Raw genomic sequence first — 24,569 nt, forward strand, 5'->3', positions numbered from 1 at the left:
GACTATGCATTTCCTCATATTTATTTTTAACTGTATTTTTCTAAAATATATTAAAATAGAAAAGATGTTCATCTGATTCATACAAAGAAAATACCAATAATAAAATAAGTAATAAAATACTGAAAATATATGAAAGCACCAAAACATTAAAATATTCATATTGGCAAAGACTCTAAGAATATATTTCTGGCAATTTTACAGTAAAGTGCTATTCAATCCACCCAAATTAAGGAATTGGCATTTTAATAGCATGGTTATTGTTATCTTAAGGTTACAAATTACTTTGTTACTTTTCTCACTAAGACAACAAACCATTTCATTGTAAGCAAAGCATTTGAGTTGCATGCACATAAAAAAGAACCCAAGTAACGGCTTCATTATAAGCAGTTAACAATATTAATTGTCAAGTCATTAGAAATACAAAATACTGAGAAACAAAATAGGCAGAAATGAGATTAGTGAAAAATTAAGAAAAAGCAGATGTGGTAAACCATTGTATAAATTAAGAGAGGACAGAAGACTGTGCAACAAACACTTATGCAGCCTTGCTTTGTACATGGCGTTTTTTTAGTAATCATATTGCTGGCTTTATTAGTTAATCTGTTTGTTATTTTAAACTGCCCTTTTCTATTTTCTAGAAATAATCCTACATCACCAACACACTGTAAGCAAAAAGACAGAAGCAGAGTATGACCTTTATTTTTCCTTAACAATCACTTCTCATCTATTGAAGTCAGCAGACAAAACCAATAAATCTGTTACAAAGCCAATCTGTAGCAAAAATTAATTCAAGTAACATAATTCTATTAAATCTCCTAAGAGTGAAAATTTTAAAAGTATGAAAGATACCATCAGTGTCCTTTTAAGTTTTCATCATTTTAATGTACATATTTACAGCAATGAGTACAAAGAATCCTTGTTAGCAAAGTTCGTTCTAGCTTCATGCACCATTTCCACAACAATTTCTGTGAAATGGCAGATATAATACTTCTATGTTGCCTTCAAGTGTATTTAATCTTCCTGATTTGACTTGCTTTTTTCATAATTTCATATGTAATTTAACCATATTGCACAGCTCAGAGTAAGTTCTTTCACTGACTATTTAATAGCCTTTTTATGAACCAATAATAGGCCATCACAGTAAAGAAGTCAGCTCCCACACTCCTTCTGTAATTTGAACAGAAGTTCTTTCCAAAAAAAAAAAAGAGAAAATAGGAATAGTGTCTTGTCTTGTGCGTATGTTACTTGATAAGAAATGTTTACAGTAACTTTTCATTTAGAAGAAGCACAAAAATAAGGAATTTAACCAATAGGAGCAATGGGTCTGAATTATCAAAATAATTACTAACAACAAATATCTTCCTTTATGCGTACGTACATACACTGATTATATAAAAAATCCACCTGTACTGCACAATTGCTGTAAATTTTTCTGGATGAACAGATTAACCTTGGAATATACTAAGTTGACTGCTTGCATCTTCTATGGGAGTGATTCAGAATGTAAGAATGAATATGATGAAAAGAAATGAAATATTGTATTTAAAGTAGTTGAATAGAAGGGAAAAAAAGCACAACAGTCTTAAATAATGTTGTATTTGGTTTCCTCCTTCCATTCAGTAGTTTTTATTGAGTTGTACAGTGAAAATAGGTCCTAACTTTAACATCTTTCTCATGCCCTATTGTAAGAGTCAACTTAGACAATAATTTCAGTAATTTTGTTTGCTGGTCATTCATTTCTTCTATCTTTTTTTTTTTTCCCCAGTAAACTGTTCCTTGTTCATTGCTGTAGGCTCACAAACCTCATTTTGGCAGTTCCAGAATCCAAGTGCAGCACTGCAATCTTTTTGACTCCAAAGAGCCATGACAGGCAGCAGCACATCCAGGGCACAGCAATTCTTTTTAGCTTCTCTGGGCATAGGCCAGGTAGAAACAGAAGGCAGCAACAGTAACAGATAGCAGTGATAAAACAACTGACAGCTGCTGGAACCAGAGGCAGCGATTCATCTGCTCCTCAAGTCTTTTATTAATCTGCAGTAAATGAGTTAGCTGAAAATAGAACAGTTTCATTAAGTCAGAATTACTGCACTTGAAAGCACTTGGCAATTTTGAGCTATTCTGGCAATAAGGAGAAAAAAAAAAAAAAAAGAAGAAAGAAGAAGAAGAAGAGGAAGAGAAGAGAAGAAAAGAAAAGAAAAGCAAAAGAAGCCTTCTCTCAGTGGTCTCTCAGCAATACCTTTTCTATCACTATACACTTCAAGAATCTCTCCCACTAAAGGAGCTTCAAATCTTAAGTTATATATAAACAATATGGCCTGCATCAAGCAGGTGACATCTTTACACTCAGAAGCAAAAGATATTACTGATGCTCATTGATATGCCAGATCTGTATATACAAAAGAATAATGAGCAAACTGCATTGAAAGTTTAATGATTATTAAATCATTATCATTAAACAAAATAATTAAATCACTATAACTGATATAGTTACCTTCAATTGATGAGACATTCAAATAGTATAATCCACAAAATACCAAAAAGGTTCAGTAAAAATTCTTTTAATCTCTGCCATATTCTATAATTTTGCTGAATATTCAGCACAAAGGAATATGCTATTACCTGTATATGTAAATCTTCATTAGTTTTTGCTGGAATATTAAATGCATTGTCTTTTAATGTCAGAGAAGAGGGCTTACTACTTTCTATGACGTGACACCTGAGCCTGTAAAAAGGAAACAAGAACACACACCGAAAATCACAAATTTAATGCAACATTGTGTAATTAGGAGTAAACAATCCATCTTAAGAGGATAAAGTCCCTGCACTTTTAAATTTAAGAGACAATAATTATAATTACACTACATTTAGTCTAGGTTTACAAAAAAATAAAGGTCAGGTTTGTATTTGTGAGTAGCTAATGTACACAGCACGCTTGTAATCAAATTACCTCTCTCTATTGTTTCAGGGTCTGTTTTTAAAAAACCCAAATAAATTGCACCACTTATGCAAGGAAGCTCAAGGTCACTCACATGATGTAGACTTTAATCAAAAGGGAAGTAAGGGATAAGCCCTTGAAGCAAACACAGAACAAGATTTAGGCATCAAGACTCATAAAATACTTTTTCCACGGTAGTTTTGGCCATGAAGAGGTAAAGACAGCTCCAATAAAACCAGCCCCACAAACCCACAGAAAAACACCAGGAATAATCTATGGCAAAAAAACAGTCAAATCTGCAGGGAACTTTTCCTAGACATGTTCAGTGATACCACCCAATGTGACTGGATGAGAGAGAAGAGCAACAGGTGCATTTTAAAAAAAGTCTATGGGGAAATGTATTTTTCCAGCAATTTTTCTAGATTACTTTTTTCACCACCAAATATCAAAATACACATATGAACATGTGATAAGTTTTACAGAAATTTTCTACAAAATTCTAATTTTCCCTAGTAGAAAAGGAACATTTTTAATATTGTCCAGAAAATAGTTTTGCATTTATGTCTGCTTTCCTTGACTGCTTCCTTTCAGAAACCTCAAACAACACATTCTTATTAAAAAACCTATTGTTCATATGTATTGTCACATGCATTCATATTTTTTCCACTTAACTCTTAATCAGTATGAGAATAGCAAGAAAAAAAGAAGGGCACATCCAGAATACCATTTTATACATGAAACCCACATCTAATCAGTTAAAACAGAGCAGAAGTCTCAGCAATGTATTTTGTTCAGTAACCACACAAGTGAATTTGGAGAATCCTTCATTGATTATGATTACACAAGTGCTATAAATCAGCTAAATAATAAAAGCTTAAAAACCCCCAAACCCCTGTTTACCAGAAAACCATGTACTTACCTATGTTCCATCACTTTGGTCCTAGGGACTTCTTTCCAAAACTGAGTCAGTTCTGGCACACCTGCTCCAGAGGACTGGTCCATTTCTGCTGCCATTATAAGGAAACGATCCTGCAAAGAAGCTGCAAAACCTGCCCTCAAGGAACACCAAAACAAAAAGCAACAGTGTGCTTAGATAAAACAACAATATTGTAAGGAGGATAGAAGTATTTTGCACAAAAGTGCCATATAATAAGAACTTGCTTATTGCAGGACACCAGACACTGACTTGCTAGAAATAAAAATGAGGAAATCATTTTCTGAATCCAAATAATTCTAATTACAGTTTTCCCAAAAATATATATGTTCATTTTAACAGAAGTAGTTTAATCTTAATAGCTCAAAGACAACCCAAAATTTTGTAAAGAACATATTCTCCAGCAAATTCACCTGTCCTTGCAACAATTTAGGAAACTGATTTACTGTTGATAAACTCCCACTGTAATAATAAACCAGTGAGACAAGTGCCACTCAGACTTTTTGGTTTTTAAGACAAGAAACAAAATGGGTTGCAGACAACAGCTGCTTATGCCTGAGTGGAGAAGTAAATCAATACAGGCAGTTACTCAAATCCTTTCTGACATTCATGTTTTTCTAACAAATGGTACCATTCTCACACAAGAGTCAAGTAGACATGGGCATCAGTCAGTCCCACACACCAGCAATCACACACAACCATCAGTGCCTAGAGCATGTCTAATGCTACTTGCCCAGATTTCTTACAAGTTCCATTTTACAGTTTTACTTACCACCATGAAGAGAAACTATTATATCTAATGAGGTGCCAGGTTCACAGCTGCTGTTACTGGGTTTAACCCTGTATTTTTCTGGTGCAGTTGTTCTCACCTATAAACAAGAATAATGAAGGATACAGTAAGTGCATGCAGAAACCACAATTGCTTCATAACTTCTCTCATTCTGTAATAACTAAATCCCTGAAAGCTTGACTATTAGGATAAATCTCTAAAATACATTATTTTTTAGGCATAATAGGACTCTTGCATATTCTTTTTTCCTCCCTGTCAATTGCATTTATCCTTTGTTTTCTTGCATTTCCTATTTTCCTTTTGCATACATATTTTAAACCAGCCAAAAACATGTTATAATAAATATGAAAATATGAAAACTTTAAGTTAATTTAATGTGCAGAGAATGCAAAACGTGGGAAAAAAATCCACAAAGATGCAAGTAAACTCCATCATTCTGAAGCAAACATAACTACTAATTCCTTTGATGGTGACATTTGCAGATGGATCTACATAATTTTGGAGTATTACTAACTTGTTTCCAGCCAGTATTTTAAAAGAAAAATTCTAAAAAGATGACTTCTCAATGCTTAAGCCTTTCTTTTTCAAAAAGTATTACTCTCACTAAAAAACCAACCATTACTTTAGCTCTTTTTTAGTCAGTGCTCCAAAGATTTGTAATACTAATTACCCCCTTTGAGGTGGTACACTGTAGGCATAAATTCAGCCAGAAGATCTTTGATCTGCCTCAAACATCACTACACAATAAAAAAATTTGTCTGTAAAATGGATTTCATAGTATTCTTCCTCCTTACAGAAAACAAGAAAAAGTTACACATTTAGTAAACCAGACCACACATAAAACACTTACTTTAAAAGCCACTACATTTTTAGTGACGTTTGTGAGAACTATCAAACATTTTTTCTCTCCAGTTTCTTTGGATCCAAAATACAGCTCTTCTGCTGGGCTAATAGGAAATTTAAAAACAGTTAGCTTCTTCAGATTATCTTTACAATAGATCATACAAAAAACTTGACCACACCTCCAGGAAAATAAGATACTTTCTACCCTGCAGCTACAGTCAGCATTAACAGATTCTCATCAAAAAAAGCTATGAAAACAAAAAGCAGAAATTTTGTAGTGAAGCTCAGGGTTGACTCATGACAAGTGGAACTGGCTGCCTCAGCTGATAACTGCCCTTGACTTCTGCCATCTGTAACAGCAGCATCAGCCAACAGATACTGAGAGTCAGCTACTGCATCTTTGGGCAGTGTGGTAAGGGAAAGCATTGCTGACTTTAATTTATGCTCATGCTAAAGAGTATAAGGTGTCACAGACAGGGAGGAATTTCAACCTCAAATATCCATCCTTGTCATGGGTATAGTGCACACATAAGAGAAGGCAGATATCCACACCTGGCAATAATTTCAACCACGACAGCTGAAGCCACTTGCACTTATGAGTCAGTCTTCACATACTTGTGGTACCACATGCATAAATAAAGTTATTGCTTGTTTTTAATATTCTTGTGCAATTAAGAGAGTCATGCATGAGATAATTTAAACCACATCAAACTAACACAACTCAATTTGGATAAGCATTCAAATGAACACCAGTAGGTAAAATGTAGGGCATGCTCATATAATTGTTGAAAGGAAACTTGAGTAGCAAGTGAAGAACTTTACTTTCATTATGAGGAGCATGCAAAGAACTGCCAATCTACTCCGTACTACTGAACTGCATATCCTTTTTCAAAACACGTGATTTTTTTTTCCCACTTTTTTTGTCCCATTTTTTTTGTCCTCTTTTTGGAATGCCAATTTCATGTTAGTTTGACCTCCTCCCTAAAAGACTTCCTTTTATGGTACCAATCCTTCTTCTCCTACTTCACCCAGGGTATGAGCTGAGCAGAAAAGCCCTTGGTGCTGTAGGGCGAGTGTGAACGCCCATGCTGGAAGCAGGTTCTGGGGGTGACTGTGATGTTGGGGTACTGATGTCCTACAGGGCATTAGTCAGTCCACATGACAAGGCTACTTCTTTTGTGGTGGGGATAAGGAAGCGTGCCAAATAAGGTAGAAACCAGAAAAGGGATGGGTTTAAAACCACTTCATAGGGTAATTCTCTCCTCCTCTCGGCATTCTTGCATTTCCAAATTGTCAGCTTAAATAACCAGTGCTAGGGAAGGGTTGTAGCTACAACATAGTTTAGCTGTCTTACTACTGTACTACTGCAGCTGTGTGTAACAGCGATTGCAAGATGGACCATAAATGAAACAAGATAATAATCAGCCTCAAAATAAGCCACAAACATGATTAAGGGAAGGAATATTCTGCCAGAGCCTGATCTTTCTTGTTCTACCAATTATGGTCCTATGGAAAAAAAAAAAAGCTTGGGGACCACAGCTCTATGGCTCTTGTCAGTGAAATCAAGTTCCACAGCATTGAGGGTAGGTGGCATGTAGCTATTAGGAGGGTGGATTGCTTAAACAAACACCCAAGCTTTTTAACTTTCACAGATGCAGGAATTTCCTTAATCTGATGTGTGTGACATAACCAGCTTGTACTAGAAATTCTTGTACCACAACACACCACGAGTTACTCCTCCACCAGACAGTACAAGGAAGCTGCTGCTTTTTGTCTGCCCAAACAAATTCATTTATTGAGAAGGAAAGTCAGCCTTTCATTGTAAGGTATACAAGGCAAACACAATTGTGGTCTAAATGAGGGAGACAGCTGACTCATAAGCATGACTAAAAATACAAGAAACAAAAGAGCACGAGGACCCAGCTCTGGCCCATGATTTTCTGGTACCAGAGCTGCAGTGCCTCAGCTGTGTGCTCAGGCCCCAGGCTGCTCCCTGCACAGGGCAAGGCTGGGAGATGAGCAAGGGTGCAAGTCAATCAGGGTGGCAGAGCTTGTGGTCTCTGTGGTAGGTGCCTACAGCTGGTTATAAATGGCACTGTATATTATTGGTTCAATCACCTTCAGTAAGTGGGCAGAGCAACAGCTGCACTCAGGATTTTACTTTAAAAACAAAACAAACAGCAAGAACAATGGAGACACCAGTATTTTATTTTCCATGACAGCAAGACTAAAAGTATTAACACCTCTATACTTGACTAACTTTACTCTTCCATGTGCTGCAGTCCATTTAAGTTACTTCTATTCAATGACAGGTTGAAGTATTTTAAGAGGAAAAAAAAGGAAGTTTCTGGGTGTGTTTCTGCTTGTTTGGATTTTTTTTCTTGTCTGCTTATGATTTGTGCTCCTTTCTTTTTTAATTAAAAAGTGGTTGGAATAATACATCTAGCATTTGTGATTGTCACAGAAAATGTTCAACATTCTTTTATAATCACAATTCTGCAGTTTATGCCTTTGTCTTGCCATACAAGAAACTAAGGCTATACAGAGAAGGTTCTTCATTTCAAATTTCAATTTACACATATAAAATATATTTATGCTAATGAGCATGTCATTATTAAAATTCATTCCAAAACTAATTCATTACAGCACTTAAAAAGTTAGCTAAGAAATTACCTAAAAATTAGATATTTTCTTCATTCATCTAATAGCAAACTGAAAGTGAAAATAAAAGTTAACATCTAAATCAAATTCTAAACAAGCATCTTAACCTACAAGGCAGTGAAAAGAAAAAGTGATATTGGCTAATTGATTTCTTTATTTTAGTTTAGTGATAAAAATAATTGCAAGATGCATGACAAAATCTTCTGGGTAGATATGTCATTATAGAGCCCTTTCCATACAAAATAAATTGGATCCATTAATCAAGTTTAACTGGTGGAAACTATTACTGTAGACATTTATACCATCAAAAGCCAAAAGAATTCCAGCAAGATTTGAGAGTAAAAACTGTCTTGAAAAAACATTTTTTTTTCTTGAGCCAATGAAATCAAACCATGTCAAACCAGTCCTCTCATTACAGATAAGGACTTAACTTAGTCAGATGGTTTCCCAATATAAACAAAACACTTGTACAATTCTATGGAATATACAACTATTTGTACAAAAGTACATCAATCTTTAGTGACACCAGAAGATTCACTGAAAACTTGTAAAACCAGAAAAACTCTTTGAGCTTTGTAAAAATCCATCTTAAAAAGTTATTTATAATTTGTTTTCCTCTAACAGTCTGAAAAAACTTTATTTTGAAAACCAACTAGTTCAGTACTCAAGTGTCCAAGGCACATTGTAAACAGAAAATTTAAGAAAATTATTATTACCTGATATGTAATAAAGGTCCTTTAAAAGTGGTTAATGCTTTCTTTGCATTTTTTGGTTTGACCTCTGTTTTGTCAGTTTCCTCTGATTTGGAAATTTGTTCTATAGAATTCATCTGAGTAAAAATGATAGTTACAATGATTAACTAGAAACCTGGATTACACGTTACAGAATCATGCAGGCATTTCAAAGAACATGATGAGGCTTATTTCAACAGTTTACATATTATAGACCAAGCCTTATATATATTCATTCCCTGAAGGTTCTTGAAGTCCATTGAATAAAATTCTTTACTACAGAAATTACATAACACATTAAATGTGTATGAAACAACAACTCTGCTTTGGGTTTTTTTTTTTTCCCAGGTATTTTCCTGCTGGTCAAGTCTGGTTTTGAAAACTCCAGACACACAAAGTTATGGCACATCAAAGGTTATAAAGCACTGGTATTCATCCACTGCAAATTAAAATCAAAACAGATTAAAACAATACCATCACTGTACCACTGTAACAGAAAACATAGTGCCAATTCCACACTTCATTGCATTGCAGGGTAGCTAAACATATCTTCATTGCTCTTAGATGAAACTCTGAAGTATTGCAGAACATAAAAGAAATAATGCTGATTGAATTGGTGCCTTCAAAACTGCAGGTACATCTTAGGTTCTGAGGGTTTTCTTCTATAACATTAAGAAAACACATGCAAAACAGGGCAGGTGCTGGGGGGGTACAGAAGACTGAAAGAATTATTGACATCATGATTCCAGATCAGCTGACTGAAGAATTTGCTTAGTCTCCTTTTTTATTCCACTCTTAATACAGAGAAAAGACATGAAGAGAACTCAGTTCATGCAAGTTTGAAGTATGGGAATGAAAGGAATACAAAACTTTATACGAAATAGGCTGTATAAAAAGATCCCACATGGGAACTTTTTAAATAATTATATAAAGTGGTAGAAAAAGGTTAGTGTGTAAATACACTGCACCAGTTATATGTTAGGCTTTGTTTGACATAAAACTACCAGAAAAAATATTACTGTAGATTACAAAAGTGGAAGCACCTACAGGATAGGCACTTACTAACCAAGTTTATCCCTCATGTTTCCCTGTACTGAAAAAGACTGAGTAGCACCTTGGTTACACTGAATAAAAGTAAAAACAATTATATGCTTTATGGTATTTCAAGAGTAAAAAAAGTAAAAAACCTAAAATACCTTAAGTAGAAAGCTAAATCACCCAAGTAAATTAAAAGCCAGCAAACACTGAGGCTTATTAAGCACCAAAGGCAACTCACACACAGAGCAGAAATCCTCCATGTTTCTGTATGTGAGAATCATAGCTTCTAAAATGTGCCCCAAGGAAAACAAGCTACTGAGTCTAACCATGGTTACGTAATGCTTCCTTTTGACCTTAAGGTCAGTGAAATTATCTTTTTTTATTTTTTTTAAAGCTGGCCAAGTTTCAAATAACAGCTGCACTACTTAGTGATCTGCACATTTCAAATTATTCTGACAAACCCGTAACAGTAAATGAAAATGTATTCTACTCCACTAAACAGAAGTTTTGCAAGTAACATTCCAAAATTAATTATGGTAACAAAGTAGTGAATTTCAATTTTTTTTCTACTATTTTCAAGAGCAATATCCCCAGTTAATATTACTGCATATTCCTAAATATCTCTTCATATGAGCTTGTGCAAAACAATGCCTTTATTTCTGGATAAACAACACTGCAGGAAGATTATGTTGCAAAACCTGATTGATGGAGTAGGAATACAATTTCTCCTGAGAATAAATGAAAACATTATATGTTGAGATTTTATCAATAATTTAAGAAAACAAAGTAACATCCAATAGTGCATAAATATTTAACAACATTTTTTCATGTACATACTGATTTAAGTATCAGAGAAAACTAGATCTATTTCAAAATGATCACCACTAAATAAACCAAGATTAAAAAGAAACCTACCAGAAAGACATTTGAAAACAAAACACAGAAACCTTTTTCTTTTTGCTGTATAATTCACTATACTCCAAGAGAAAGACTAAATACTTGGTGCACATTTTATGCATTCTGAAGCATGAAACTTGTCTTAACTGACCAAGAGTCAAGATTGAAACTGCAATTATAATTTTTCAGTTTTCATGTGATCTTTTGCTAAATTAGAAGACAGAAAAACTGTTAAAAACATAGAACACAAAGACAAGTAACCAATTATATGCCTCTTGTCCCACTTTGTAACCATCTAGCTAGTCTTGCCTAAATCTTCACTTAGATACCTTTTTCTGATTAAGGTTTTGTGCTTCATTCAGCTCCCCAGTCTCCTTGGTGTCTGCATCTATCTCTTCTTTACTTTCATGCTCATCTTCACTTGTAATGGGCCCATTTTCACATAAAGGAGTTTGAAAATCATCATCAACCAAAGGAGGATAACTGTACTTGAAAGAATCCTGAAAGATAAGGATTTATAAAAGATGAGTTATTCAAAAGGATTAGAAGTGCCTTCTCAAGGGTTTTTTAAATGGAAATAGTGTCTTTGTTTCTTGTTTCTCATTACTTTTATGTTTCATTTATCCATTTCAAGTTGCACCCCTGCAGAAAGCTGACACCAAGAATTTCTATTTTATCATCAACAGACAAATAAATACAGTCATCCAACAAAGCCAGTAAACTGTAACTTGGATTTATAGTCACAGCAGAACTACAGAATCTGGTCTATCAAGGATCAGCACTCAGTCTAATTGCTGAAGTTCTCGCCTTAGTTCTCAAAAATGTGGTTTAAAAATTATGACAGCTATTTCTGAAAATATTTCAAAAGTGGTGAAAAACATCAGTAGTTCCTTGCATGTTAGTTTCACAATGGTCACTTTAAAAAAAGGAAATAAAGCCCAAAACCATAAAACAACCCCAAATAATCCCTTCAACTTAACATAATGTGTGTGTAAACCTTTAGCATATTCTGCAATTCAGACCTCTAGTCTTTGGAATGCCAAATCGATTTAAAGACCACATTTAAGACATCTGAGTAATACAGCAGCAGAATATTTAAGTTCTCAATGACTCTACAATAAAGGTACCTTTTCCATTGGAAGATCAGTAAAAAACAATTATTGCTAACTGGAAATTTTCTTAACATTCTCTAAATTGTTGTTTGAACAGGGATCTCTGTTCCTACTGTATTTTCAAGCAGTTTTAAGCATCAAGTAAACTGATCTAGTCTGTCAGCTTTCCCAGTGGAGAAAAATATCATAGCTTTGACTCCTGTGAGGCAGAATGGAGCAATGGCCCTGCTTCACAAATGAAGCCTCCCTCAGCAGGGAGTTACAAAAAAGGTGTTTCAAAAGTATACTTCCTGCTCATCTATAATCAAGGTCTAAATCTCATCTACTCTTCAGGCTGCAGCAACAGTCAAAGACCTCTAGGTGAATGAAACAGATACTCACCAGCACAAACAATATCCTATTAAGGGCCAGAAGGACAAGTTTTAGGCATCAGCTACAGACTAAATCACTATTAAAAGAAGACTCCAGTCCACAAGAAACATTACAGTAGTCTTACAGAATATTGACATCCCACATTTGACAGAAATATCCAGCTTTCCCTTACCCAAACCAACAAAGCCTTGTCATTTTCTCCCAGCATAGGATGAAGGGTATGTAACAAAGTGACCTTAAAAGAGGGAAATTAATTTTGCTGCACACTTTACTTGGCTTTGTTAATCCATGCAGCTTGATAGCTTCAAGAGCTGAGCTGTCCCACTGATGAGATTCTGTTCCAAGTCTCACACTTCCTAGTCACAGTGCCTAAGTTTCAGTGGCATGGGTATATCTGCTAACAGGGTGAAAATCTCAGCCAGGTAAACAAGACATTTATTCAATGCCTGATCTATCCATTCTATAAACTTATGGCTCTTTTTTTATAGCAGATCTAGAGAATGCATGCTAGAATTTTTGGCAGTTTTTGTAGAGATGTCTTAATCATAGTAGTGATATATTCTAAGATTACATGCACACAGTGGCCATGAAGTCATATGCAAGCTTAGGCATGTCTTAACTTCAGGCCACTGACCTATATAAGCTAATTCCAAGAAAACCTGTGGGCTATCAATTTAGAAACCCAGGTGAAGAGCACAGCAGTTGCACACATTGTTCAGTATTGGCACCAGTAGAGAAAATCTCAATCAATTCATCCTTTTTAAATCCACTTTCTGACAGAGAAAGACTGGGCAAAACAACAAATCAAAACCCTACTGTGTGTTCATGTCTTGTATCAAAGTGTACACAATATGTACTTGAGTCTTGCAGAAAATATTACTGAAGAGACAAATCTCTCTTCTCAGACAGAAATGTGTATGCCTTAAGAACTGGACTGTTCCCACAGCTGGAAATGGCAGAATGTGTGATACAACAGATAGGAAATCCAGAAAATACTGAATTAGGGCACATTTAATGAAAATGAAAAATATTACCAAGTGGCTCTTGAGCACCTAACCCTAATTTTCCAGGCTTGCAGCACCTTGCTCCTAGATCTGCCCTGGGCATTTTTGACAAGCTCTACCAAAATAAACCTGCTATAAAGCAAATAACCTCTGTGCACTATGGACAAGAACAACTCAAAGCCACATATCTGATGTGTAGCATGTATGGATTAGCAATGTGGTAACAGCCACAGCCAACAGATTGATGAGGACTTCAATGGAACTTAGACCAAATCCATATTCTGAAGTCTTGAAAAACCCAAGTTTCTATTTTCCATAATTAGTTTTAATGCTTTTGGTACTCTGGAGACACCTTTGCCCACTAGTTGTCTAAAATAAAGCATGTAATATTCCTCTTTCACAGTCAATCAAAGGATTTTAAAGCTATGGAAAGTTTCTGATCCATCTTTTGAGTGACCCTGAGACAGACTTGAAATATGCTTAAAGATAACTTAATTGAGACATTGAAGCTGGAGGCTTCCAGAGACAAAGAACAGTTCCCTTAGTTAAGCAAAGTAATCACTGACTCCAGGTTTAACACTATTAATTCTACAGATTATTTTTTTTGTTACTTCCAGAACTAGTCTAACAGTCTTTGAAATACAAAGACCATAAGTGCAGTGGAATCTAGTTATGTCCCCAAATTAACCAGCCAAATGATCTGCTCCACTGGCAGGACTTGACTCTTCAAAATTGCATCCTGGTAGGGGACACAGCAAAGGATGCAGATATGCTGTGCTCTTCACTGGCATTAGGCTCGTGGAGAACATGAAGATCTGTAACTAAAACTGTCGAAATCAAATATGACAGAGAGGAAATCAGAAGGAGGCAAAAAAACCCCAAACTGCCTCACAAACAAAACCAAACACTTGAGAGAAAAATGGAAGGAATCAATTTGTGCAAGTCAGATACTGCATTTTAAAAAGCCAGGCTCGACAATACTAATAATGGTGAATTGTACTCCAGCTAGCTGCCTCAAGAGAAGCCAAGGTTAATCACATCAAGAAAAGTTAAATTCTGAGAAAGGGCATTAAGTTGTCTGTTGTCTGGTCAGTGAAAAACTCCCTGCTATGAGATGCAAAGATCCTGCTTTATTGTATACACTGAAAAAATCTTGGGAAGAAAGATTCAAAGCACAATTTTGGAGTCTCAGTATTTGCTAACAATTCTTCCAAATTCTGACAGTTCAGAGGTTAACAGCTCAAAACACCCACCAAGTGAAACTCAGTAGTGAAACAAAGCATGTGCTGGTTCAAAATACAGGGCTCTTAATATGCAGAGATAAAACTGTTTTGCTGAAATTGTTAAAACCCCTGGAGTTCTTGTCAGACAAGTTTACTACTTTATTTCTGCCACTGCAAGTTTTTACCCCAGGCAGATGATGTGGATAAGCTGCCTCCATGATTCTGAAACTTGTTCATGCTCTCAGATGGGCAATATGGAGCCAGCTTGATCAACAATCACTAATCAGCAATCAGACCTTTCAGGCCCAAGGCAGGATTACACATAACTGTGTGTTCCATCAGATGCTTCAGGAGGGTATATAGCAAAACCACAAGTTTTTTCTTTAAAGACACAATGAACTATTAGGTAAGATAGTCTAAAAAGCAGATGGGAGATACTCAGCTTTAATGAGGAAAATAACTTGTCCCTCTATTGCAACAATAGGACAATACCACAGGAGGCAGGCCCAGAATCAGTGCTAAACAACATTTAATTCCTTACTGTAAACCACTTCAGACATCATCAGCCCTTCCCTCAATGCCCACTCCTGCTGTGCAGTAATTTCCACTTTTTCCATATGAGGAAGTCCCTATTGTGAGAGTGGGAGCTGGGGCAGCAATTTTCCACAGAGAAAAAGGTATCTTTTCCTCAAGAGCCACATGCACTTTCTAAAGGCTTCCAATCTCAGTCAAATGAAAATCAAAGTAACATTATTTAATGTTCCCTAAACAAGTTTCTTATGTTCTGGCCACAATAGCACTGCCCTGAATTCATATACAAAGGAACATGGCTTCCCCTACCATTGCTGAAACACAACCCTCCTTTTCTCCATACTGTTGCTGCCATAATGCCAAAAGTACTTCAGAAGAGAAAAGGTGGAAAAAGAACCATGAAAAGTAACTCTCCTGCAGTGGGCTTATTATTCTACCATAAATGGCCTATTAATATTTTAAAGCATAATTTTTCTGCTAATTTATCTTAAAGGTTATGCAATACTGATCTACTAGCCTTGTGAAAAGTGAAAGCTGTTGTGCAAGATGCTTATGCTGTTGCACTCTTTAGATTGCACTAGAACTGGATTCTGGTTCTGTTAAACTGATGCTGCTTGTACCACTTTGGAGCTCTACTGTACTCTTTGAAAAGAAACTTCTACAGCCATGTCTGAAAATGCAGCCCTAGAGACAGCAAAGGAAAAATAGCTCCAATATAACTGTCTTTAATGAATCACAGCTCTGGAGCAGGGCTAGAACAATCAGAGGACAATGAAACCTACTTTCTGCTCATAGAATGTTTCATAAACATACACCATCTCTAATTCACCAGGGAGCAAAAAAAGTACAAGTGACAATGACACTTAGATAATTTTTCTTGAAAGCCTGAAAAACTAAGTGGTTTTCAGTGACTTATAAGGGGATGAATAATTCAGAAAAAAATAGTAACAGTAGTTAAGAATATACTTAAGAATGTAGATATAAAATTCTCATGAAGTTCACCTATTTTACATTATTGTGATTTTGAAATTAATCACTGGCAAAACAATTTAAAGAAATCTCTCATCTGTGAAGAACCAACCCTCAATCCCACATATGGAATATAGGTGTCTCAATGTATCACAACAGAAACATGACATTTCATACTTACAGTTCCACCCATGTGAGGTGGCAGATACTCTGCACTGATGTATTCCTGCACATCATTCTTGTTTGTGAACTTTAACATGCTTATTGCATCTGGGCCAAGCCAACCCTTCACGATTTTAAAAGCAGCTTTGAAAAACAAAACACCAAACAAAACAAAAGATATGCATGAGTTAACAGGAAAGCAGTTTTGTTATTTTGTTTTTGTAGGTTTTTTTCAGTGTATTGGTAGACCTTATAAGTGAGTTACATCCCTCAAAATATTGCAGAACCTGCTCTTAAAGCAGGTTATTATCAATTATAATTGGAATGAGCAATGCAAGGGGAAAAAGGTATTATTTACACAGAAATGGAAGGAGAATCTTTGATTGAATAACTGACAACTCTGCTGTTTTAGAATTTGGCCCTTGAAGTACTGAGCGGGTAAAACCAATTGTGTTTCCAAATCTGAGTGAGGGAGGTTGGGAAAGATGGATACACTCTCCCTTGCAGAAATGTTTGGCTCATTTAAAGGATATTTGTTTAAATTAATGAAGCATTTACAAAGACCATTGTTAATTCAGTGACAGTAAAACACGAATATGCAGGAAAATATAAAACAAATATAAAAATATGTATTCATATGGCAACAACAGAGAAATAGTGTATTTATCCTGTACATTATAGTTACAACTAATTATTAAAGTATCTAAATCAGAACAAAGGTAACCACATCTGCACCCAGACTCAGGCATCTATCCTAAACTGTGTATTCTAGTTTTGAGCGGGTTATAAGTCACCATCACTGCTAATGACAGGACTGCTGCAAGGATTCTAGTTAGCAGCATTCAAGGAATAGATTATTTATCAAGATCTCCTAGCCTTTGAAAACAACAGGATGAACACAGGCTTCATGTAAAGTATGATCTAAAATACAATGACAGAAAGAAAAATAGAAAGAATGCAACCTTTAAACTGACAGATTTAAAGATGCATGTTTAACAAACTCCATTATTCATCTGTATCTACACAGAATAGAACAATGTTTCTTATTTATGCTTCTAAATTTTAAAAGTTATCACAATCCAAACATAATAAAACCAACAAAAAAACCCAACTTACCATTCATTATCCATGGCATTTCAAATATTACTATCTTTGCTGAAAAGAAAAAAAAATCTGAATACCAAGTGCTAGGTATTTCTCTATTTAAGAGCAAGTTGAAAAATAACATTCATGTAAAAAGTAAATATTCACTTTTACAAACCTCCATGTTCACCTCCTTGCAAAAGCAATTTTGTACAAATTAATTGCTATTTAGAAACATTAGCTGTTTGCTTGGAAGAAAGGTGATAAAATCCCAAGTAATACATTGATTATGTACTCCCTGAGATATTACTTTCTGATATTTTGTTATCACATATAAGGCAAAGACAAGCTCTCAACCTGACCTACAAAACCAGCTACTGAAAAGAAGAAAGTTTAACGAGTATATTCAGCCCCCCTTACTTCATAAAGAAAGAAATAAGTCTTTATATCTATTTTCTCCAAATATTCTTTATTTAACCATAGAGGTTAGAAAACACTTAAGCGTCCCAATTTTTTTTCCTCTTGAATGTCAAAAACAATGTTGCACTTGCCTTTCAGTTTGATATTTGATTAAAGCTTTGAACTTTGATCAGCAAGCCAAAATTTAATATTAATATTCAGCATAAACTATGCAGTGTTTGCCTATGCATCAAAAATCTAGCAGGTAAGTATGCAGAGTTTTCTAAGTATGCACACAAAATGCCTTTTCAGAATAAATAATTTTCAGAATAGACCATTTTCATTTTCAGAATAAACCATTGCTCCCCATAAATTTCTAGAGCCATTCATTCTTTGACCACTCAAGGCTCCTAAAGGATACAAACTATCAAAGTTTGTAAAGCTTCTACACAAGTAACAAGCAAAGGAAAACAGGTCAATTCTATTATGAGCTTACAATAGTTCTTACTAAGTATAAACATATTAAGAACTGTTACTTAGTAATAAACATTATTACTTCACAAAAAGACTGTTGATTTTTGATGAAAGCAAAGTTTATGCACAAAAAGTTGTACTGATTTCAGGACATTAATGTTTCATGAAGTTACCCCAGAAAGCACATGAAAAAAACCCTTATTTTCCCCATCTTCTATCGTATTATGAAATGCTCTTGTTACACCACTCTACAATGCTTAATACTTATTATACAATACTTACTGAGGAAGTTTGGGTAATAATCTGTAAAACAGTTGACAATAAACCTGACAAAATCCAAGTCCTAAATAAAAAATAAAATTAAATTTAAAAAATCACAGCATAAATGCAAAGCAAGCCGAAACATTAAAAAGTACAGGTTTAGTTAAGGCATTTAATAAAAAGCACAAGATAGATATTTTGTTGTCAACTATGATCAAATTTTTTATACACTACAAATATCCTCAAAACACAATGCAAGGCTTTTTCCTCCATTAAACTGCTGCAGGATTATGGTCATATTTCCCCTTATAATCACAGAAAGAAGTCAATAAACCTCTGACCACTGCAATATGTAAGATATCTAAACTATGCTGAGTATCAACAGGCTTAAGATGTGCAGGAAAGATACAGGAAAAAGAAACCTTTAGCACTAGAGAAGCTTGACAGATGGAAGAATACTCGATATACTGAAATTTCCCTTCAGTAATTATCCTACATACCGTTCAATATGCTACTGCACTCAGTATTATATTTTCAAAGGAAAAAAAATAGGTTTCCTTTGAAGAGAAATTTTAGGTTTAGTATTAGTTGGTGGCATGCAGAGAAACTGTGGGCAGAGACAGTGCTCAAAAGAGCTGCTTGTATACCATCCATTTTCAGGATGCTTCTATCCAATGAGCAACTGTACAGAAATAGTGCAGTCAGTCTCCTTTGCAAAATCCAGCTACAATGGAATTGCATTACACAGAAAAGAAGGGTTTTTATGAAACAGGTATAAAAATAAAGTAAGAGATACCTTGCCACAATAAGGTACTCAGGTGGGCAGCCTACCATGAGTACTCTTCCCAGTCCTTTAAACAGACATGACCACTACTACTACTTTCAGAAATAGTACAGAGCATTTCTGGCTGAGGATCCAAAGCCTCAGCCAGTAACAATGGGGAAGGAGCTCCTAGGGTGATGTAAACACACTACCAAAACATTTTTGGACAGAGTGAAAAAAGCCCCCAATAAATAACACTGTGTAAAGGGATCACCCACAACCTGAAAGCTTTTTAAGTGGCTTCAGCAACTAGAAACTAACTTGACATCTTTACAGGCAGAAGGTGGCCTCTAATAGAAGCATTTATCTCAACTGTCTATTGCTTGTACCAAATGCAATATCTTTCATTTAACAGAACAAACACAATGATAGATTAGAATTATTAGAATCTCCATTAATTAGGATGCTGCTCTCTATTCTGCTGCCTATCCAAAAGCAGCACTTTCAGATAGCAGAGGGAGAGATCCATTATTTTGATGAAAGTCTGGAATTAGAAGTGCAAATTTCACAGACTATTCAATAACTGCATCTATTCTAGTTACCTGAACTGGTGCAAGAAGCCATGAGCTATCAGAATTATCTCCTGCATACTAGTGATAAAAGTGATATAGTAGATGTCCATAGCAACAGAACAAACAAATGTGGAAAGCTCTGGAAGAGAACTCAGAGATGCAAGTTCTTTTTCTGTTAGGATAGATTCCTCAATTTCTCCACATGGCCACAAAATGCCATTAAAATAATCCTGCTCTGTGATAAACATACTAACTACAATGCAAGACTGTACAATGGGACAGTTACAGACAGCACTTGCTGAGATTTTGTCTCTGGGAGTCTCAAAGAAGTAAGCTGCTTCAGGATATAATCCATAAAGCCCAAATCAAATTAGCCTTTTGCATCAAGGAAATTATTACAATCCTTTACTCCTGCTATGTAAAACTGGGGTTCCAGTATTATCTTCAGGAGCATGAACAGACAGCTCTCCCTGTACAGGTAAGAGCACCAACCTTGCAAAACAGAAACACATCACATTTATTTGTCAAATTACCTCCCCATAAGCTGGTGGCCCTGTACTGCACAGCTGAAAGGCCCCAATGCAACATTAATAATCTTGCCCATGCCAGATATAGACAACCTTCTGGAGCTGGGTTTGGGATAGGGTTTTTTTGCTCACATTAATTCTTGCTATACCACCTACCACCAGACAAAAACAGCACAAAGACACAAATTTCAGCCATTCCTGTAATAACAGGACAGCATGGCACTTTGGTAAGAAAAATGTAATTATTCTATAGAAATACATTTTATTTTTTAACCTACAGACAGCCTGTGAGAATTTTAGTTATTAAATTTAATACTAAATTTACTAATTTTAGTTATTAAATTTAATTTAATAAATATGTACTGATAGGCAAGATCTCAACCTTGCAATCTAAACTAGCTCAGCCACTAAACTAAAAGCAAGTTTTCAGCATGTTGCAGCATACAAAATTTAATATGTAACAAAAGATTTTGGAAACTGCTCGTGTCATGGGAAAATGCTCTACCATATCACTTATCTCAATGACTTAAGCTATTTATGTGTCAAGGACTGCACAGTGACTTCCTTTTTTCTTGTAACACAGGTTAAATAATTCCAAAAGCAATCAAGAAAAGACAGTAACAATACTTACTATGTGACTGATTCCAGTTTCAGCCATATCAAATACCACTGTCAAGGGCTTTCCATGATCTCTCTTGGCATAATGTTCTAACCAAAAAGCCACCAGTTTCTTTTTGTCAAGTTGCTGTTTAGGATCTCTTGTATGATGCTTCACTTTGAACCAAACTTGGACAAAAACACACACAAAAGTTGAAGGAAAGATCCAAGCAAACAGAAAACATCATCCAAATAACTACAGAGGATGCACTGAAATGTATTAACACCTCTGAGTTTGTGTTTAATATTTTTCCTGATTTTGTGACCACTGAACAGCCAGAAAAACAACTGCACACCTCTTCACATACCCCACATTTCTCACTTTTTTACTATAATTTTTTAGAAATTCAAAATGCAAAGAATTATACCTCAGAAGAAACAATAAAGTGGAAAAACACTTTTTGTGTATTTAAAGACTATTTACCTAGATTAGTATTTCATAATTTAAAATTAAACCACATGGTCTTCACACAATATTATGTACAGCACATATTCTAAGTATGGCTGCAAAATTAATGTTTCCTTTTCTTCTTACGTTTCCTACAGCACTGCAGTTGATGTGTTTTGAAAACTACTTATACATGCATTTAGAATTATATAAAAAGCAACATATCTTTCTAAAATAAAATGAAAAATTCCAGGAGGTGAGCAACATTGTAGAAATGAAAGCCTAGTATATATTCTTCTAGAATTAAAAAATGAGTCATACAGAGACTTGTTTTTCCATGGAAAAAAACCCCAAAAAACCCATAGGCAAAATTCAAAGTAAAAGACTTTATAAATATGTCTGAAACCAAGTTACTGATTATACAATAAGTGAGAAAATAAATATTCAGGGCAGTAATGTGAAGAGTTGCTTTCATTTTTACTACCTTTATTATATCAAAGTTAGACAAGCCTGAAAATAACTTTAGATGTCCTCAATAGTCTTCTCCCTGAAACTTGGAAAGCTGTATTAAAAACCAGATTTCTTCTCCGTGTTTCATGTAAAGAAACAAACCTTTTTAAATACAGCATGTTAGCTAGACTGCATTTCAAGGTGAAGAGAAACCCCCATTCAAACACAGAACATACATTAAACTGTTACATTCTCGTGTGAAACAGTGGTCACATCACCAGGCCTGTCAGAGTCAGGGCCATGGTGTGAATCTGAGGCTGCTCTGGGCAGGGTCAGGAGCTGGACTCCATCATCCTGCTGGGTCCCTTCCAAATCAGTGCTTTCTATGATAAATACAAACTTTATAACTCAATTACCTTTTTAAGTAAAAACAGTAGCCAATATATACCTATATCTGTTCTTAAATGCTTATTTTTCAACATGATAAAATGCTGGAAACAAAGCAATAATCAAAGGCTGAAAATAGTCTATTTTGTATAACTTACATAACTTATAGCCCTCTTTATCATATCCATGCAGAAAGAGAGCACCAATTTCAAATAACCATTTTGGAAGGACAGATTCTGATAAGTCTGCAAAACCAAATGAAATATTATTTCAGTAATCAGGTAATCATTAATAATCACATTGTAACTTAACAGAAGTCATTAAAAATGGAAAAGTCTAGCAAAAACCCCAAAAACATCTTTATAAGCCACTTTCCAAGGCCTTTATTAAACTAATGCAAATAGTAAAGATTTCAAATTTTCTCAGTATCTTGTTCTCTTGCTACAGAGTAGAATCTATTTATAAAGTAAGAATAATCGAAAAAATCAACAGAAAAAAATGCTTCAAATGTTTATTTTTTTTCTATCTGAAGCCTCCCCACCATGCTCTATCCTTCAGAGCGTGAAGTCCTGTATATAGAGCTCACCTTCAAAATATTTTCACAGCACAAAAATGATATTTTTTAATTTAATGTACCAGACCAGTGCTATTACAATGAACAACTCTGTTTGTTGTGAGGCTTTTTGTTATTTGCTTTTTTTTTAGAGCTCTATGATGCAAAGAGACAAAGCAAGAGATAGCTGCCTGCCTTCCTTCCCCTTAAACTTTCAATGGACACATGGAAACCACAACAAAACTGAGACACTACTGGTCAACATAAAAATAAATACTTTTCCTCCTTTTTTCCTTTTTTGAAAGTTCTTGCTCAGCTCTCCATGGTACTTGCAAACCTTTAAAAGGTTATTAATGAAACTACATATAGAGGTCAGTGGTAGTTCAAGAGAAAAGCAACACACACCTTCAAAACCATTGTATATCATAGCTTACCATTAACTGTGTATTCCTTCCTCCACTGAAAGCTTTCATCAATCATCTTTAACGTATCATCCACAACATCATGACGCCAAATCAAGTAGTTTTCAACCCATTTATCATCTTGCTGAAGTCTCTCCACATCTCTAGAATCATATTTATCTGATTTATCTAGGAAATAAATCAGTTAGTGTCTATAGCATTTGCTTCAGAAACATGCAGAGATTTGTTAAGTTTAAGTCTATAAGCATCCACTTGGTACATAAGATTTCTCTTGCAGTTTCAAATTTAAGGAAACAAAACACAGCATGATAAATTAATGAAAACCATTTATCTGCTGCAACGACATTTAGGGACACTACAACATAACCCACTAGAAAAATATTCTCACTAATAACTCTCACTAGAAAAATATTTTCTGTGATCCATATGCAACAACAAAAAAAAAAGGTGCATTTGGGACAGGTGTAATTTTTCTAAAGCCAATTTTGTGCAATTACTAGAATCTGTATACTGATTAATGTATATACTAAACATCAGAAGTACATGCTTGAGTTCTCAAACTTACAAGTATCAGCATGTTAGACCATAAAATGTCTGACAACAAACATAAAATTCTTGGTTTTGAGTATGCACTATACATTATTGCATTAAACAGAATTGTTTTCATTAAAAAAAATTACAGTTCACACTTGTAATAAATTGTTACCCTACTCAAGAAAAACTACATGCAATTCCAGAGTAGTATAAAAGCCCCCAAGGCTTCAGGCTTCTTGTATCTTCTTGTATCACATCAGCAACATGATAAGAGGCTTACATGCTTTTGGAAGTACTTCAGATGAAACAAGACTTACTGCCTTTTTTTTACTTTTAAACAGGAAAGTAAAACAAATGCTAAGTGGACCTATTTCTACTGTAGATACACTTAAACAAAAGCCTGGTTTTTAAATCAATGATCCTTTGTCTGAGAAATTGGTAAAAATAGAATGTAAATCAAGAGCCCATAATAGAAACAGGCTTCAAACTGATACACATCTCTGCTAAATAATAAAAAAAGCATAAGCTCTTAAACTATTCACTTAAATTCATGATTACCATGGAAAAAAATTAAGACTGTTAATAAAAGAGATTTAATTTTCACATTCTGGAAAGAACTGTTCCTCTGTCAATAACAAACTGCTTTCAGAGCCATTTACAACTATCTAGAACTGTGATGGAATGGCTTGGCAATGTGTATTTCAGTCAGACAACTCTGAGGAAGAGGTTAATTCTGCTAATATTTGTTGTTTTACTGGCCTACATGCAAAAATATGATCTCTTTTACTTGTCTTTCCATTTATACTGTTTCCTGTAATAAATTAGTCTATATAACTGCAAGAGTGTATCAATTTAAATGTGTCCATTCACTAAATTGTAGTTGCACTCCCCAATGCA

The 24,569-nt window shown here is 34.8% G+C and overlaps 1 protein-coding gene across 2 annotated transcripts in view; it reads right to left on the reverse strand.

Annotated features, from left to right (window-relative positions):
* Positions 1–675: 675 nt before the first annotated feature.
* MOSPD2 (motile sperm domain containing 2) overlaps positions 676–24,569 on the reverse strand; it is a 31,908-nt gene continuing 8,014 nt past the window's right edge. For both annotated transcript variants that reach the window (XM_063183150.1, XM_063183156.1), the window contains exons 3-15: positions 23,151–23,306; positions 22,322–22,408; positions 20,913–21,067; positions 18,441–18,501; positions 17,319–17,357; positions 16,222–16,346; positions 11,159–11,329; positions 8,880–8,992; positions 5,510–5,606; positions 4,642–4,738; positions 3,855–3,984; positions 2,620–2,722; positions 676–2,049 (exon numbers count right to left, since the gene is read on the reverse strand). In XM_063183150.1, coding sequence (XP_063039220.1) covers positions 1,903–2,049; positions 2,620–2,722; positions 3,855–3,984; positions 4,642–4,738; positions 5,510–5,606; positions 8,880–8,992; positions 11,159–11,329; positions 16,222–16,346; positions 17,319–17,357; positions 18,441–18,501; positions 20,913–21,067; positions 22,322–22,408; positions 23,151–23,306 — 1,481 coding nt within the window. In that variant the 3' untranslated portion in view covers positions 676–1,902. The remainder of the gene's footprint in view (positions 2,050–2,619; positions 2,723–3,854; positions 3,985–4,641; positions 4,739–5,509; positions 5,607–8,879; positions 8,993–11,158; positions 11,330–16,221; positions 16,347–17,318; positions 17,358–18,440; positions 18,502–20,912; positions 21,068–22,321; positions 22,409–23,150; positions 23,307–24,569) is intronic.

The sequence above is a fragment of the Melospiza melodia genome, chromosome 2 (assembly GCF_035770615.1).
Source record: "Melospiza melodia melodia isolate bMelMel2 chromosome 2, bMelMel2.pri, whole genome shotgun sequence".
Lineage (NCBI taxonomy): Eukaryota > Metazoa > Chordata > Aves > Passeriformes > Passerellidae > Melospiza > Melospiza melodia.